Genomic DNA, 13,600 nt, shown 5'->3' with positions numbered 1-13,600 from the left:
TCCCTGAGTGAGCCAAAACACCATCTTTGCAAATGAAATCAGCACAACTGGAACAAATGAAAAAAAATCGCTTTTTCTGAGTGGGAGTGAAAAAAAGAGTGTGCTGAGTTAGGAGGTGTCAGTTTGACCACAGTGAGAAAGTGCAGCATGCCTCCTGCTCCTCTGCCCCAGTGCATTGTGGGCAGGGTGCATTCATGCACAGAGAGGAGAAGTGAGAATCTGACAGGAATGCGCTGTGGAATGTGGAATGAGGAAGTGCGGAGGCTCCAGCCAGCCAGTCAGTCAGTAAGATAACTATAACCTTCTGCTCTGATAAGCACAGCAATAAACAATCTGCTCGTTACTGTAGCTCATCTCCGAAAGCTATCTTTATCTGTAAGTAGCCTAGGTGTGTGTCACTTAATTCTCTCTTACTCTGTCTGTGTGTGTGTGTGTGTGTGTGTGTGTGTGTGTGTGTGTGTGTGTGTGTGTGTGTGTGTGTGTGTGTGTGTGTGTGTGTGTGTGTGTGTGTGTGTGTGTGTGTGTGTGTGTGTGTGTGTGTGTGTGTGTGTGTGTGTGTGTGTGTGTGTGCGTGCGTGCGTGTGTGTGTGTGCGTGCGTGCGTGTATACAGAGATGGGGAGAGAATACAGAGAGGGGGACAGAATTGTGAACAATTTCTGAATGTTTTTTTAACTAACTGTATGTTGAAAACTGTACAGAAAGACATTCCATTTGATCAGCACAAAGTAAGAAGCCATGTGAAAAGCCACTTGAGAAAGCAACAGTACATTCAACTCGAGTCTCGAGACTTGTGTAAAGTTTAAAGTTGAGCTAATAAAGTCTCATGTGTAATAAAGCTTACCTCCAGGACCTGGACGTAGCTTGAGGGGAACCACCCCCGGGCTCCCTCCCTCTCGCCCTCCCACCAGCCTCCGGGCAGAGCCTGGACTATCTTGATGATGTCCCCCGCCTCGAAGCGCAGCCCCTGCTGGTGCTGCTCCCCGCTGAACCCGTACAGACTCTTGCAGTAAGATCCAGACATCGTCAGAAAGAAAACTGGGCTTTTCAGCTAGCTGAAGTAAACGAGACCTTCTGCTAAGTTAGAGTTTGTGTGTCTCGCTTAGCTGGCCGATGTATCTGACATGGCTAAGTCCGAGTCAAAGTTGTGTGAAGTGGGCGAAAGTTTACAGGTTATCCCTCTCTCGGTTGTCAAGGCGTCGCTCTCTCCGCTCAGCTCCTCCAGACTGCCTGCCTGCCAGCCAGCATGCCCTGAATGGCTCAGCATCAAGTTACACAGAGGACGATAGAGGAAGACCGGAAATGAAGCAACTTTCCCCTCAAAATAAAAGCGAGCGAAGTTTGTACCTTGTGCATCCAATACTACTATTGCTGCTGGCTGCAATTTGTTCATTAATTACTGTTATAGTATTTCTGATTGGCTTGACACCAGGAACAGGAACTTTAAACATCCTTCCAAGTTGTCTAGTGTATTTGTGTTTGAGTCTGTTTGGCAGTTTAAATGTTACACTGATGTGACAAATTCAATCACAAGTATAGCAACAATTAGGCTACCATTGCTAATCCATTTAATTGATACTATATAATTTCTTCAGCTGCTGCACAAAGTACATCTTCTACTGTGCCTTCTTGGTGAGAGCTCTGATGTTCAGCTCCCATTTTAGGTCCTGGCTGAGGATGGTCCCCAGGAAGCGGAAGGACACCACAGTGTTGACTGGGGAGTCACCCAGGGTGATGGGGGAAGGTGGGGCTGGGTTCATCCTGTAATCTTACAATAATCTCCACTGTTGTTTTTTTTAGCATTTATCACCAGGTTGTTTTGATTGCATCAAGTCATCAGGTGGTCGACCTCCTGCCTATTCAGACTCGTCTCCATCTGTGATGAGCCCTATGAGGGTGGTGTCATCCACGAACTTCAGGAGTTTGACAGACTGGTGACTGGAGCTGCAGCAGGTGTTAGTATGGAGAGAGGACACCGCCCTGGGCGGTGCCGGTGCTGATAGACCGAAAGTCAGTTTTATGTTTGCCCAGCCTCACATGCTGCTTCCTGTCAGTCAGTTTTGATTGCTTTCTTATTACTGAATTTAAATGCGGAGTTGACAAGACCTTTAATTTCTTTGGTATGAGCCACTGTGGACTGACATGATAATTTCCCAAAAGACACAATCTTGGTAGCTCCTCTGCTGCTCTATAGCTCCACTGCTGTTGTAAACACATCTCAACAGTCAAGAGTTGCTGTTTGAGATCATACCAGAAGGTGACGCTATCAGCCTTTACAGAGTCACATAGACTCCCGTGTTGGACTTCAAAGTGGGGGTTAAACAAAAGTCAAATGCATCACATACTTCATACACTCTAGATATGAAACAGTATAACCTTAAAATAGAACTGTGGTTTTCAGTCATTCTGTGGGGAAAAACATGTAAATGATGTAATAATTATACATCACAGTAAAGTGAGTTTGTATGCTGCAACTTCAGCTACTTGTGATTATACTGATGACCTTGCCAACATTGACATAAACAGTGACATAGGACATCAGTGTTTTATTGCTGTCACACGACATTTTGTAACATAATGGACTTCTTTGATTTTCATTGTTTTACTTGAACTACTGCAGTGCCCGTTCGCCCTGCTGCTGCACGGAGCAATGTTCATTTTTTATCTGACACTGCACGTCTTTGGGTCCCCACCAATATACCCGCCAAGGGTGAACTTCTGTGAAGTAGATCAAACTAACGGTTCTCGAGATATGCGAAGGACACACTCCTTGACAGATTCCTTGTTTTATAGTATGATGATTGATTAGGCGATGGATGGTACCCTAGGTAGGGTTCATATCCGTAGGGCCCAATCAAAGGGCCCTAGACATAGGGCCAATCAAAATTCATTTGACAAATGCTTCATCCACCAGTTGCAATTTGCTCATCTTTTACCATATTTTGACTCCCTTCACTCTCTTTTTTGCTTTAAGGCTAACCCTCCTCCAGCTCAGGCACCTGCAACAAGGACATCCATAAATCCATTATCTAACTCAATAAAATAAAAACATACACCTATGAAAAATGCATTACTGAGTTTTACAATTTCTGGAGCAGTTTCTTGCCTCCTCAAAGCCAGTTTCTCTCTCTTCTCGACTCGTGTCCTGCTCCTTCTTCATGGCTGCCTGCATTTACACAGTGAAGAAACAGCCTAGCTAGAACAACAGTGGATTGTGGTCCTGGTTCCCACTACAGGGCCAAAACAAGGCTAGCCATGGCTTACTTGTCATTCCTATGGAATTTCCTCCATAAACAATATCTCTGTGACTCTTTACATTGTATTGTACATGGAAGTGATTTGACTTCTGGACAAAAGTTTGAACTAAACAAACCTGTATTGCCTTGCTGTGGGAAAACAGAGTGAAGAGATCCTGGCACAATATCCAAGAACAATGCAATAGTGTGTAGGTATCTAACCACTTTGAGTGTCAGCGTTTTTAGTTTTCCTGGATGCAGTCGCTTGTTCTCTTGCTGGAGGGTTTGCTGGATTTCCTCACATTTTGTGCCTCTATTTGGCCAGAATCTGAAATATTTGTTAGATGTTCCACTCCCAGGTCCATTTTACCTGATGAAGGTCTAAGGACTGAAACGTTGTTACATAATAAAGTGTATTGCAAGTAAAGGACATATGTGCAGGAATCCTCTTTTTTCTGGCCCAGGTCCATTATGAAATTCCTGGGCCAGGTTCAAATGCAGCCTACATGCTTCTTCTCTTGTTCAAGGGAGCCCTCTAGCTGCAACATTACAGTATTAAAGATGTCCGAATATTGTGTACTGTAGCACTAGGTAGGGCACTCCAGTTAAAGACCCCCTAAAGCAGGGGTTCCCAAACTGTGTTGGCTTCTGACAACATTCCAAAAATCTAGGGACCCCAGACTTTCAAATGTCGGTACATCGGTAATATCATCAGTGACCTAGTGACATCAGTAAAATCATCAATGATGTCACATCAACACTATGCTGACTTTCCCCCTCAGAATTCTGACATTAAAATCAGAATGCTGCTGACTCCCCCCCTCAGATCTCTGACTTTAATCTGAACATTCTGACTTTAATCTCAGAATTTTGACTTTTCCCCTAAAAATTCTGACATTAAACTCATCATTTTAGAACTCTGACTTTTTTTTACTCAGATATTCTGACTTTTTTCAGAATCCTTAAACTCAGAGCTCAAATAATTTTTTACTACGTGCAGCAGCAAGCGTGTGGTCAAAAGAAGGCTTTTTTGGGTGAGTCATGTATATTCATTCATTCTTCATTCATCCAGTCAGGAACGGATAATGGATAGCAGTGATGTCATCAGTGATGATGTCATCATCATGTTGGATGTCATCATGTTGTGTCTCTTGTTGTTTTTGCACTCATATGCCCTGTTATATTTGTACTATGTTGTAAACGGAGTCCACAGCACAAGAATTTCACACGTGATACTTGTACCACGGAGTGACAATAAAAATCTTGAATCTTGAATCTTGAATCAGTTATGTCATCAATGATGATGTCATCAATTGATTAGTGAAAATTGTAGTCATCCTCAGTTGCTCTAAATCGGCCTTTGTTACGCCGTTGCTTAAGCAGGTCCTATGGCATGAGATGCAGGGGTACAGAGCTCCCCATGCAATGTTAGCTTTGAAGGCTGAGATGGCTTGAAACAGTGTAAGAATTTTTCATTTGTATATGAAATACTCTAATTTGAATATTAATTTATGTCTGATGGTTTTTATTATCGTATTAAAATCCTTAAAACAACTTCCCCTCCTTCTGCCTTATTAAAAATTCAAAGCAACCAATCAGGGTTATCTAGAACATAGCCTAGAACAGAACTAGCCAATCACAGCATACAAACAAGGGCTTTAACTGCTGAATACTGGACGGGGATTGGCTCCAGTATTTGTGATGTTACAAATTGTGTTAGTTGAAAACGGCCTTTTCAGCAAGGACAGATAAACTTTCCACTTTCAGCAGACGAATGTAAAAAAAAAAGCCTTCTAGTGTCAAACTGTCATTCTGCACAGTGAAGCTAGTGTCAAACTGTCATTCTGCAGTGAAGCTAGTGTCAAACTGTCATTCTGCAGTGAAGCAGTGTCAAACTGTCATTCTGCAGTGAAGCTAGTGTCAAACTGTCATTCTGCACAGTGATGCTAGTGTCAAACTGTCATTCTGCACAGTGAAGCTAGTGTCAAACTGTCATTCTGCACAGTGAAGCTAGTGTCAAACTGTCATTCTGCAGTGAAGCTAGTGTCAAACTGTCATTCTGCACAGTGAAGCTAGTGTCAAACTGTCATTCTGCACAGTGAAGCTAGTGTCAAACTGTCATTCTGCAGTGAAGCTAGTGTCAAACTGTCATTCTGCAGTGAAGCTAGTGTCAAACTGTCATTCTGCAGTGAAGCTAGTGTCAAACTGTCATTCTGCAGTGAAGCTAGTGTCAAACTGTCATTCTGCAGTGAAGCTAGTGTCAAACTGTCATTCTGCACAGTGAAGCTAGTGTCAAACTGTCATTCTGCAGTGAAGCTAGTGTCAAACTGTCATTCTGCAGTGAAGCTAGTGTCAAACTGTCATTCTGCAGTGAAACTAGTGTCAAACTGTCATTCTGCAGTGAAGCTAGTGTCAAACTGTCATTCTGCACAGTGAAGCTAGTGTCAAACTGTCATTCTGCAGTGAAGCTAGTGTCAAACTGTCATTCTGCAGTGAAGCTAGTGTCAAACTGTCATTCTGCAGTGAAACTAGTGTCAAACTGTCATTCTGCAGTGAAGCTAGTGTCAAACTGTCATTCTGCAGTGAAACTAGTGTCAAACTGTCATTCTGCACAGTGAAGCTAGTGTCAAACTGTCATTCTGCAGTGAAACTAGTGTCAAACTGTCATTCTGCAGTGAAGCTAGTGTCAAACTGTCATTCTGCAGTGAAGCTAGTGTCAAACTGTCATTCTGCAGTGAAGCTAGTGTCAAACTGTCATTCTGCACAGTGAAGCTAGTGTCAAACTGTCATTCTGCAGTGAAGCTAGTGTCAAACTGTCATTCTGCAGTGAAGCAGTGTCAAACTGTCATTCTGCAGTGAAGCTAGTGTCAAACTGTCATTCTGCACAGTGAAGCTAGTGTCAAACTGTCATTCTGCACAGTGAAGCTAGTGTCAAACTGTCATTCTGCAGTGAAGCTAGTGTCAAACTGTCATTCTGCAGTGAAACTAGTGTCAAACTGTCATTCTGCAGTGAAGCTAGTGTCAAACTGTCATTCTGCAGTGAAACTAGTGTCAAACTGTCATTCTGCAGTGAAGCAGTGTCAAACTGTCATTCTGCACAGTGAAGCTAGTGTCAAACTGTCATTCTGCAGTGAAGCTAGTGTCAAACTGTCATTCTGCACAGTGAAGCTAGTGTCAAACTGTCATTCTGCAGTGAAACTAGTGTCAAACTGTCATTCTGCAGTGAAGCAGTGTCAAACTGTCATTCTGCACAGTGAAGCTAGTGTCAAACTGTCATTCTGCAGTGAAGCTAGTGTCAAACTGTCATTCTGCAGTGAAGCTAGTGTCAAACTGTCATTCTGCAGTGAAACTAGTGTCAAACTGTCATTCTGCAGTGAAGCTAGTGTCAAACTGTCATTCTGCAGTGAAACTAGTGTCAAACTGTCATTCTGCAGTGAAGCTAGTGTCAAACTGTCATTCTGCAGTGAAGCTAGTGTCAAACTGTCATTCTGCAGTGAAACTAGTGTCAAACTGTCATTCTGCACAGTGAAGCTAGTGTCAAACTGTCATTCTGCAGTGAAGCTAGTGTCAAACTGTCATTCTGCAGTGAAACTAGTGTCAAACTGTCATTCTGCAGTGAAGCAGTGTCAAACTGTCATTCTGCAGTGAAGCTAGTGTCAAACTGTCATTCTGCAGTGAAGCTAGTGTCAAACTGTCATTCTGCACAGTGAAGCTAGTGTCAAACTGTCATTCTGCACAGTGAAGCTAGTGTCAAACTGTCATTCTGCACAGTGAAGCTAGTGTCAAACTGTCATTCTGCACAGTGAAGCTAGTGTCAAACTGTCATTCTGCAGTGAAACTCAAATATCCAACTGAAGGATCGAGAAGAAAAACATGTTTGACTTTAGGGGGTCTTTAAATTGGACTACCTCACACCTTCCCTCTGCATCCGTGTTTGTCTGTCTTATTCTAAATGTACAATAAGAGTACCATGAAGGAGGCTGGAATGAGCCTCTCTTTGTTTTGGCTGGGTAGAGCTGAACTCTGACTCATGCAGAGGGTCTTTATTCTTCTTTTATGTCGTGTCTGATGCTTTAGGGACCATACACTCCTCTTCAAGGATGGAGAAAATTCCCTTGATGATAGAACTTGTGTCTGGTTCATAGTGTACAAAGAGAAGCTCTGATGGTGATAGAACTTGTGTCTGGTTCATAGTGTACAAAGAGAAGCTCTGATGGTGATAGAACTTGTGTCTGGTTCATAGTGTACAAAGAGAAGCTCTGATGGTGATAGAACTTGTGTCTGGTTCATAGTGTACAAAGAGAAGCTCTGATGGTGATAGAACTTGTGTCTGGTTCATAGTGTACAAAGAGAAGCTCTGATGGTGATAGAACTTGTGTCTGGTTCATAGTGTACAAAGAGAAGCTCTGATGGTGATAGAACTTGTGTCTGGTTCATAGTGTACAAAGAGAAGCTCTGATGGTGATAGAACTTGTGTCTGGTTCATAGTGTACAAAGAGAAGCTCTGATGGTGATAGAACTTGTGTCTGGTTCATAGTGTACAAAGAGAAGCTCTGATGGTGATAGAACTTGTGTCTGGTTCATAGTGTACAAAGAGAGAACTTGTCTGGTTCATAGTGTACAAAGAGATAACTTGTGTCTGGTTCATAGTGTACAAAGAGATAACTTGTGTCTGGTTCATAGCGTACAAAGAGAGAACTTGTGTCTGGTTCATAGTGTACAAAGAGAGAACTTGTGTCTGGTTCATAGTGTACAAAGAGAGAACTTGTGTCTGGTTCATAGTGTACAAAGAGAGAACTTGTGTCTGGTTCATAGTGTACAAAGAGAGAACTTGTGTCTGGTTCATAGTGTACAAAGAGAGAACTTGTGTCTGGTTCATAGTGTACAAAGAGAGAACTTGTGTCTGGTTCATAGTGTACAAAGAGAGAACTTGTGTCTGGTTCATAGTGTACAAAGAGAGAACTTGTGTCTGGTTCATAGTGTACAAAGAGAGAACTTGTGTCTGGTTCATAGTGTACAAAGAGATAACTTGTGTCTGGTTCATAGTGTACAAAGAGAACTTGTGTCTGGTTCATAGTGTACAAAGAGAGAACTTGTGTCTGGTTCATAGTGTACAAAGAGAGAACTTGTGTCTGGTTCATAGTGTACAAAGAGAGAACTTGTGTCTGGTTCATAGTGTACAAAGAGATAACTTGTGTCTGGTTCATAGTGTACAAAGAGAGAACTTGTGTCTGGTTCATAGTGTACAAAGAGATAATTTGTGTCTGGTTCATAGTGTACAAAGAGAGAACTTGTGTCTGGTTCATAGTGTACAAAGAGAGAACTTGTGTCTGGTTCATAGTGTACAAAGAGAGAACTTGTGTCTGGTTCATAGTGTACAAAGAGAGAACTTGTGTCTGGTTCATAGTGTACAAAGAGAGAACTTGTGTCTGGTTCATAGTGTACAAAGAGAGAACTTGTGTCTGGTTCATAGTGTACAAAGAGAGAACTTGTGTCTGGTTCATAGTGTACAAAGAGAGAACTTGTGTCTGGTTCATAGTGTACAAAGAGAGAACTTGTGTCTGGTTCATAGTGTACAAAGAGATAACTTGTGTCTGGTTCATAGTGTACAAAGAGAGAACTTGTGTCTGGTTCATAGTGTACAAAGAGAACTTGTGTCTGGTTCATAGTGTACAAAGAGAGAACTTGTGTCTGGTTCATAGTGTACAAAGAGAGAACTTGTGTCTGGTTCATAGTGTACAAAGAGAGAACTTGTGTCTGGTTCATAGTGTACAAAGAGAGAACTTGTGTCTGGTTCATAGTGTACAAAGAGATAACTTGTGTCTGGTTCATAGTGTACAAAGAGAGAACTTGTGTCTGGTTCATAGTGTACAAAGATAACTTGTGTCTGGTTCATAGTGTACAAAGAGAGAACTTGTGTCTGGTTCATAGTGTACAAAGAGAACTTGTGTCTGGTTCATAGTGTACAAAGAGATAACTTGTGTCTGGTTCATAGTGTACAAAGAGATAACTTGTGTCTGATTCATAGTGTACAAAGAGATAACTTGTGTCTGGTTCATAGTGTACAAAGAGAGAACTTGTGTCTGGTTCATAGTGTACAAAGAGAACTTGTGTCTGGTTCATAGTGTACAAAGAGATAACTTGTGTCTGGTTCATAGTGTACAAAGAGATAACTTGTGTCTGGTTCATAGTGTACAAAGAGATAACTTGTGTCTGATTCATAGTGTACAAAGAGATAACTTGTGTCTGGTTCATAGTGTACAAAGAGATAACTTGTGTCTGGTTCATAGTGTACAAAGAGATAACTTGTGTCTGGTTCATAGTGTACAAAGAGATAACTTGTGTCTGGTTCATAGTGTACAAAGAGATAACTTGTGTCTGGTTCATAGTGTACAAAGAGATAACTTGTGTCTGATTCATAGTGTACAAAGAGATAACTTGTGTCTGGTTCATAGTGTACAAAGAGAGAACTTGTGTCTGGTTCATAGTGTACAAAGAGAACTTGTGTCTGGTTCATAGTGTACAAAGAGAGAACTTGTGTCTGGTTCATAGTGTACAAAGAGAGAACTTGTGTCTGGTTCATAGTGTACAAAGAGAACTTGTGTCTGGTTCATAGTGTACAAAGAGATAACTTGTGTCTGGTTCATAGTGTACAAAGAGATAACTTGTGTCTGGTTCATAGTGTACAAAGAGACTTCTTGTTTGAACTGAATGGAGCTTAAGACTTTATCATGCCGTTAAATCAAACAAGCCTCTTCTGGGAAAAAATAATGGAATGTGAGACTCCCATCATGCAACAGGAGACGTAACCTGTGAAGATGAAGAAAGCACGACTATTTAACACTTTTTTCTTTCTTTCAACAGTTTTTATTTTTCAATGTTTCAAAAAGTAGAAAAGTCATCTTACAGGATTCGGAAACTGAGGACTGATATCTGTAGTCAACAACAACAACAAAACTGTCCCAACATTGATGGGGTGGTTCAGTCTGTGTGTGTGTGTGTGTGTGTGTGTGTTTGTTGGGTTCAAATGAAGACTAGCATGTAAAACATACCAAGTTAAATTCTTTCTCTCTTCTCTAATTGCTATATGCCTACAGGTTACAGGGAAGTGTGTGTGTGTGTGTGTGTGTGTGTGTGTGTGTGTGTGTGTGTGTGTGTGTGTGTGTGTGTGTGCGTGCGCGTGTGTCTATGTGGGCTTGGTTAGCAGCGAGCTGGAGAAGTCGTACAGATCCTTGTTGACTTTCTTCAGAGTCTGAACTTCTTCTTCCAACTCTGCCACACGGACCTTGGTGTTCTCTCCTTCGCCGAACACGGCCTTGTCTGTCACAGCGTCCATCAGCGAGTAGAGTCTGTGGGCTTTCTGCAGGTAGGTCTTCTCTTCGTCCTGCGCGTGGCATCCCAGGCGGAGCCACGCCCCTCCTGACTCCGCCCCCTCCCCCTCTGAGGAGAGTAGGTGGCGGCTGAAGCGAGGCAGAGCGACGGCCGGTCGGCTGTCAGGCAGGAACATGTTGGCGGGAGCCGGGATGATGACGGCGTTGCTGACCGGACCTTTCTGCGTGACACAACGGATGCTCTGCTTGCTCTGGACGTCCCACAGGCGCACTGTCTCGTCATGGGACCCCGACAGGAGGAGCGTCCCGTCCATGGACACCGACAGACAGGTGACCAGGTTCCTGTGTCCTTTGAACACCTGCAGGGATGCAAACACATCATACACCATAATGTTAACCATAACTGCACACTATTAAGCATGAGTTAAGTATTAGTAAAATAGTAAATACTTGATTCATCATTTTAAAGCATTGTTCATACATTACTAAGCATTAGTAAGAAATTCATAAACAGTTATAAATGTTTTATTCCTGATTAATAAGCGAATCTATAATTATCTAATGATTGTAGTTAATCTAATTTATAAATGCTTTGTAAGGCATAGATATTCCTCACTTTAGATGAGGTCACACAAATACTTAACACTGTTGTCTATAACGTTACAAAGAATTTGATGTGAGTTTCAATTCATGTTAACGGAAATTGACAATGTAACACCTGTTCCATATTACCGTTGAGCGTCTTGTACGACCGGGACATTAACGTTACACACATGTTACACACCAATTTAACAAATGTGGATGTCTGCAACGTTACTTTGCGGAATGCGGGGCAGCTCATTCACTGAATCACCTAATGTTAATGTTAAACAACCCTGAAATGCACGTGATAATGCTGGCAATGCTACAGTATGTCATCTAAATAAAACGTCACCATGCAGGGTCGTGGGACTCAAAAACGGCCCTGGACTTTTCTACCCAGACCAGCCCACCTCAACCAGGATACTCCACAACCCCCGGCCCATCGACGCACAAACACAAGAGCCCTTAACTAGAGATGCACCGATTGCCATTTTCTTGGCCGATTCCGATTTCCGATTTTTGAATAGTCTGACTTGCCGATACCGATTGTGGCCGATTCCGATTTTCTTTCTAAGAACAATAATTGACAGGTTATTTTTTTTACGTTATTATTATTATTTTTTTACTTTGCTTTAATAGAAAATTAAGATTCATGTCACATTTCTTATCATTTGCATGAGGTAGGACGATCTCACTCAAAAACATCTCAAAATAAAAGTGTTCCAGGTTACTGGACAGAGCTTTTCTTTTTTGTGTAAATACAATGAACAACCAGTATATCCCACAGCTACACAGAACAGGGGCTCCAGATGGAAAGTAGCTATGGCTACAAAGCATCTCTTCCCCTATGGGGTTTAATGTGTTTTTTGTATATGTCCCTGCCAAATAAACGAATAGAATAAAATAAATAAACGTCAAAATGTTATCCCTGGACAAGGAGTTTATAGCCTATAGGTCTGGAGCCCAGACCTTCGAAGCCATGCCCACTTTACAGTTGTGGATTTGGCTGTTCTTGAGTAGATGAGGAAATGAGTTTGAGTTGACTCAGTTTGAATATCGTAGTTTACACACAGAGTCCGTTTTTTTAATACGCCATTAGAAAAAAAAATCATCTCGCACAGAAAACCTTGCACACTGGTCCGATGCGTTTTATTATTATGTTCGTCGTTCTATTCGCAATACGAAACAGTCCTCTCCTGCATCCACGTTACAACGTGAGTCGTGACTGACAGATAGCAGCAGCAGCTGATCTGCAGCAGGCAGCGGTGATGTGGACTGCAGCTAGTTGGGGAAGAGGGGCCAGTGAGGTGAAGCGAGGCGCTCAGACTGGACTGGACTCCAACCTACCCTGCCCCTCCGCTGCTTATTTTCCACTTGCATGTGTGACAAACTGCAAGCTTTGTATCGTCTTCACTGACGATGAAAAATGCCCACACAGACGAACACATGCTGTGGCATGTGTGTAGTGGCTGCTTTTGTTTTGGCTGCAACTCATCCGTCTCGGTCTCGCTGCTTTCGGGTGCGTGCACGTCACGTGAAAATCGGCTCACAGAATCGGCTATTTAGAGTGACCGGCGCAGATCACCGGTCGAGGCCGATCATGTGGAAATCGGCCATCCCTACCCTTAACTTAACACCACCACTTATGACACTGTAGCCTACTCCATGCATGTCAATTACTGTTTGCACTAAGCGTGTATGTGTGACAGTGTTACCTGTGTGCCTTGAAAATAGGGTGGTTCAAAATAAAGTGGTTAAATCCACACTTTTTCTTCTCGTTTTTTTTTATTAATAAAAACGGGTCATTAAAAATTATCAATAATTATCGATATTGACTGATATGAAATATTTAATATTGATATACTTTTTTAGCTTTATCGCCCAGCCCTACCTAAGGCATCCATTGGTATCAGCCATGTCTTCTATTTTTCATATGCTAGCAGGCTCTTCACTCTGAAAGCCTGTCATGTCATGTCGGGGCACCGGCCCCCATGCCAGGTCGCCATTGTAAATAAGAATTTGTTCTTAATGACTTACCTGGTTAAATAAATAAATAAATAAAAACCCTCAGGATTTTGGGGTGGCACCTCGGGTGGTCAATAAGATTTCAGGGGTGGCCACCCCCTAGACACACCACATGTAATTAAGGTCGTTACTCATTGTTACTCGCCCTACTCTGCGTCTGATTGGCTAGTACTCGTAACCTCCTCGCAATAGGTCAGTTATGACCACTACAGAAAAACTATAGGGATCTTTAATGAGATTCGCCCGTTCAAAAAAAAATAAAAAAAAATAATAATAATCGGAATGAATTTTCAATTTTCATTGACATGAAAAAAGCATAATTTGCCGAAAAGTGAGTTGTTTGCATCCCTGACCTGGTTGCCGTCACTGTCGGACTGGAAGGCCTTCTCTCTACTCAGACTCTGGCTGCACAGTGAGACCTGGAAGAT

The 13,600-nt window shown here is 42.2% G+C and overlaps 2 protein-coding genes across 2 annotated transcripts in view; both read right to left on the bottom strand.

The window, feature by feature from the left end:
• The window catches only part of gas7b (growth arrest-specific 7b), a 94,233-nt gene extending 93,047 nt beyond the window's left edge, over positions 1-1,186 (bottom strand). Inside the window, exon 1 of the mRNA XM_083635709.1 lies at positions 843-1,186. Coding sequence (XP_083491835.1) covers positions 843-1,022 — 180 coding nt within the window. The 5' untranslated portion in view covers positions 1,023-1,186. The remainder of the gene's footprint in view (positions 1-842) is intronic.
• An 8,967-nt stretch (positions 1,187-10,153) lies between these two features.
• The window catches only part of LOC310775710 (WD repeat-containing protein 18-like), a gene marked incomplete at its 5' end in the record, with an annotated part of 60,491 nt that continues 57,044 nt past the window's right edge, over positions 10,154-13,600 (bottom strand). The window contains 2 exons of the mRNA XM_083635854.1: positions 10,154-10,924; positions 13,526-13,591. Coding sequence (XP_083491980.1) covers positions 10,421-10,924; positions 13,526-13,591 — 570 coding nt within the window. The 3' untranslated portion in view covers positions 10,154-10,420. The remainder of the gene's footprint in view (positions 10,925-13,525; positions 13,592-13,600) is intronic.

The sequence above is a fragment of the Poromitra crassiceps genome, assembly GCF_964638095.1.
Source record: "Poromitra crassiceps genome assembly, chromosome: 4".
NCBI lineage: Eukaryota > Metazoa > Chordata > Actinopteri > Beryciformes > Melamphaidae > Poromitra > Poromitra crassiceps.
Note: the sequence above shows the minus strand (reverse complement) of the source record. Positions and strands in the feature narration are given on the sequence as shown.